Here is a 4,926-nt window from a genome sequence, read left to right on the forward strand (position 1 = left end):
TACGACAATATTCAGAAAGCATATATATAATATTGGGATGCGCAATCTACGAAATCTGTGAAGAATTGTTCGTGTCAACATGAGGGGGAGTTTACGTGACTGCACTCTTTTTCCCTTACTATGGTTTTTATCCCAATGGGTTTTTCCTAGTAAGGTTTTTATCGAGGCAGTATAAAAACACATAATGAAGACAATCATTATGATTATAATCACAAGGGGGAGTGTTCAAATTTAATATTTTAATATTGAATATTGAATGTTGAAAATTAGGTAAAATTAGGTGTTGAATATTGAAATTTGTGTGTGATGATGAAGGTAATGATGTAATTTATTTTTGGATTATTTGTAAAGATTTTCTATAAATAAATCTCTCATTTGTGAAGAAAATCATAATTGAGTTGAGAGAAAAATATTATAAAGTGTGTAGTGAGATAATTTTGAGAGTTTGAGATTTTTACTTTTTACCGTAAATTTTTACTTTTTCACAAGAGATATAATTTAAGATCTGGATCAATTAAATTGTGGGCACCCATCCAATAATTTAAAGGTTATGAATTGAATGTTCTTTGGCTTGTTTTCAACTCACACACGTGATTTTTCTTGGATGACACCTACATCTTCAACCAACGGGGCCACAAAATGAAAGGTGACAATGGTTGAAGCGATAATAACAAGAACAATTTAGTTATAATTCGAAAAAATTTCAATATATATATAATTCGAATCAAGTCTAGAAAAATTTACGGTTGTTTTTTGTTTTAATAATCCAAGTGAATCAAATGCTTAGTTGCAATTTTTTATATTTATTATTTATATTCATTAACTATTGAAAATGGACAAAATTGTATTTATATTCTCATCTTAAATAATTAATCAAACCAAAATATATATACATTACATATCAAATTAAGCTTTATATTTATAATTTATAATTTAAAAAAAGGATGAAGGTGGTCATCCTCTGCTGTTCTCATGTGATTTTGTGACAGAAATTTACAGTGCATTGAAACTAGTATAGATTATTAATCTAAATTTATTTTTCTGAAACATATATTTATTTACAATATATATAATATAATATTTTCGCCCATCATGTACTGAATTCTTACATTTATTCTGTGGGTGTGTGTGGTTTTCGAAAAGATCTAAGTTCGACGAGTGAATAGTAATAAACCGTGATTCATGGGCGATTCCATATTTTAGTAATTATTATTATTAAAGTGCCACTTTTAGTGCAACGAGTCAAGCACGCTTCCAACCAAAAGCATTAGAATAAAGTGCATATTGCAAGAAAAAAATGCAAAGCTCCAAATCCGGTTGAAGAAACAAACAAAAAAGAACATGGAAACACTCGATATCAAATGTATTTTTAATACAAAAACTCTTCTTATACGTTTTTATGAATTAGTTTTATGAGACAGATTTTATATTTGGATCATAAAAGAGAAAGACTACAATTTTTTTTATATTAGTAGTAAATATATAGTTCAGTATATATCTAGTATTTTGATTTTGATTTTGATTTTATTTTATTTTATTTTATTTTATTTTATTTTATCAATACACTCTGTATTCATTAAATACATTGTTTTGTCACATTTAACTTGAATTTCGTCCGAATATATGGTCATCGAATTTATATCAATCAACCGAAGAAACTGATATAGAGAAATTTGGAAGATCAATTTTAGTTTTATCCAATTAAATAATAGTGATACCAATTTTTTTTTGAATAAGTCTTTTATGAGGCTTTGTATCTTTATTCAAAAATATCGATATTCACACTAAAAATAATATTGTTAACATGAAAAAATCCAAATAAAATATTGGATTCTCAAAATTGATCCGTCATATCGAGTTTTTATGTTTTTTGTTTTGAAAATAGCAAAGAATATTACCAATTCTGTAAGAAGAAATATATTTGACTTACAATTGCATTGAAGCCGAAGCGTTTAATCCCCTTCCAATTATCGAGATCGTAGGCGGTGAAGTGCTTGCAGCAGGCGGAGGCCTGGAGGTGGCCGTTTGGGAGCTTCCCACCTTCGAAAGTGTCGCCCTGAATCCCCCGGACATAGGAAACTGCGTACTGCGCCGCCACCGATGGGTCTTCTCCAGGCGTCTCCTGCCCTCTCCCCCACCTCGGGTCCCTGAATATGTTTATGTTTGGCGCCCAAAATGTCATCCCTTTCGCCTGCCCTTCGTTATATATTGCTCGAGCCTCTTTTCCCACCGCCTGAAAATCCATTTTTCCCATATCCATTCCAACGGACAATTAATTTTGATTTTGATTAATGTTGGTTTTTCCACATAAATGTACTAACGTGAATATTTCATCAAGATATATATATATACATATATATTTTCACCTGACCAATGCGGTACCAGAGATGAGAATCAAACGTTGCGGCGGAGAGGATGACCTGCGGGAAGCTGGTGGCGGAGCTGATTCTGCCATTAAACATTATCCCATTCCCGTAGCCGGAGACTCCGTGCAACGCCTCCGACCACCACTCGTAAGCCGGAATTCCGAGCCTGGGAATGGCGGGAGCCGAGTTAACCAGTTGGGATATCTTCTCGTCCAGCGTCAGCCGCGACACCAGGTCCCGGACTCTTTGATAGATGGGGAGCGTCGTGTGGCAGAACGGGAACGACTCCGTTTGTGGGTTTGAGCTGCCGCACGAAAATGGCGGCTGAGCGGAATTGGTGAAGGGTAGGAAGACTGTTGCTGCGAGGCAGATGATGGTGCAGAGAGTAGCTGCTCCATGGAAGAGAGAGTACATTTTCTCGAAGTTCGGAAGTAAAGAGGAAAGTAAAGCATAAGTAATATATATACACACATAATCGTGAACATTTATTACAATAATGATAATTTTATCATTTTAAATATATTTTATAATTCAAATTATAAATTTAACATTGTATATATAATAGGTTAAATTTGAGACTTAGACCTAACTATGGATAGAATGAGTGATCTAATTATAGACAGTCTAACACATAACAGCGGAACCTGAGCTCTGATAACATGTTAATATTAGAACTCGGACTTAACTCAACCCCAAAAACTAGCTCAAATTAGAGGATTGTCTAAGTCCATATATGTTACTCCCAGGTTATTTATCCAACCGATGTGAGACAACTAACATGATATCAGAGCTCAGGTTCTACCGTTATGTGTTGGAATGTCCATAATTGGGCCATCCATTCTGCCTATAGTTGGGTCATTTGTAAATTTCACGCTCTAGATGTTCATTCATGGGCTTGAGAGGGTGTGTTAATTGTCCAACATCGGTTAGATAAATAACTTGGGAGTTACATATATGGATTTTAACAATCCTTCTCCTTGAGCTAAATTTTAAAGTTGAGTTAACTCTAAATTCCAATATTTAGATAACATTTTCATATATATAAATTAAGTGCTGAATTATAGCATTATTGTTTTTTGTTTTGAAAAAAAAAAAACAATAATTCAAACCAAACACAATGATGTTACGTGAAGCCCGAAAAGCAACCAAAGTTCTTTTGGTGGATATATAGCACGAGAATGAATAGCAAGTAGTGGTGATATTTCCCTACTACTGTTGTGTTTGCGTGACTCAAGTATCCAAATTTCATCTCGTTCGTCCGAGGTGAATCCGGAAACATTCACTATCTGTAGATTTTGGAGGTCATACCTTCTAGAACTGATTTTGTATTCTCAAGTATACTCGTCTTTAGGATAAAATCAATATATTTCTTCGTTTGGCTTCTAGCCATCCTTAACTTGTGCGTAAACAAATCATTATTTTTTCGGATCAAATCCGTGAGATTGGTAGATAAACTAGTCTAGAAGCTCTTTCTTAAGATGAGTTTGGGATTACTTAAAAGGTGTTTCACGGTTAAACCAACAACAGATGAAGCTATATATTTTTTTTAATCTTAATTGATAAGTCAGAGTAAAATGTGAAAACAATTCGAATGTAAGTTAGTACTATAATAAATTATTTATCAAACATTATCCACTTCATATTTTCGGCCTATTACAATTGTTTTCAAACAGTTGCTGATTTTTCTATATTTCTTCATAACCTATAAATTTAAACACTTTTAAAAAACATAATCATTTGTAAACACTGTCTAAGAGACCATGCAAATTCATTATATACATCATTATAAGATAACACTACAATGATATCATGCGAAATAAAAAAAATATTTAAATGTAATTAAATGTACAGATAGCCAAACATGATCACGATTTATTATGAATAATCACAATTTAAGTATGTCTTATTTGATAATAAATGGCATCTTATTTTCCTTTTAGATTTTAGTCGAAGGGAAATGCAAAAAATGACCAAAACTTTGAGGAGGATATTTGTTACGTTGATTTCTTTTTCCTTTTTTCTTTCCTTCAATGAAATCACTACGTACTAAAACGAGTATAAATTGGTGAAATTTTTTGAAACAAAAGAATCAAAAGTAATATTCGTTCGAGTTCAACCAACAACGAGAATATTATCCTCCGTGTAGATCAAATGATCGTCATTATCCGACACCTATTGTAGCATGTCAACGCAAATTGATTAAACGTAAAAACTTTTGGGACGGATATCCTAATTGAGACATCTATGAAAAAATATAAATTTTTATGTCGAAATTATTACTTATTATTATAAATATAAGTTTTATTGATCCGTAAAACTATCTCACAAAAAAACTTACTATTGATTAAATGGTTATTGAGATTGAAGTATACTCGTCTTTAAGATAAAATCAATATGTTTCTTTGTTTGGCTTCTAGCCATCCTTAACTTGTGCGTAAACAAATCATTATTTTTTCGGATCAAATCCGTGAGATTAGTAGATAAACTAGTCTAGAAGCTCTTTGTTAAGATGAGTTTGGGATTGGTGTTTCATGATTAAACCAACAACAGATGAATATAT

At 32.3% G+C, this 4,926-nt stretch overlaps 1 protein-coding gene across 1 annotated transcript in view; it reads right to left on the minus strand.

The window, feature by feature from the left end:
* Window positions 1–2,802, minus strand: part of LOC140961472 (probable beta-D-xylosidase 7) — a 12,586-nt gene extending 9,784 nt beyond the window's left edge. The window contains exons 1-2 of the mRNA XM_073420012.1: window positions 2,367–2,802; window positions 1,931–2,233 (exon numbers count right to left, since the gene is read on the minus strand). Coding sequence (XP_073276113.1) covers window positions 1,931–2,233; window positions 2,367–2,780 — 717 coding nt within the window. The 5' untranslated portion in view covers window positions 2,781–2,802. The remainder of the gene's footprint in view (window positions 1–1,930; window positions 2,234–2,366) is intronic.
* Window positions 2,803–4,926: the final 2,124 nt, after the last annotated feature.

The sequence above is a fragment of the Primulina huaijiensis genome, chromosome 16, assembly GCF_012295235.1.
Source record: "Primulina huaijiensis isolate GDHJ02 chromosome 16, ASM1229523v2, whole genome shotgun sequence".
NCBI classification, from domain to species: domain Eukaryota; kingdom Viridiplantae; phylum Streptophyta; class Magnoliopsida; order Lamiales; family Gesneriaceae; genus Primulina; species Primulina huaijiensis.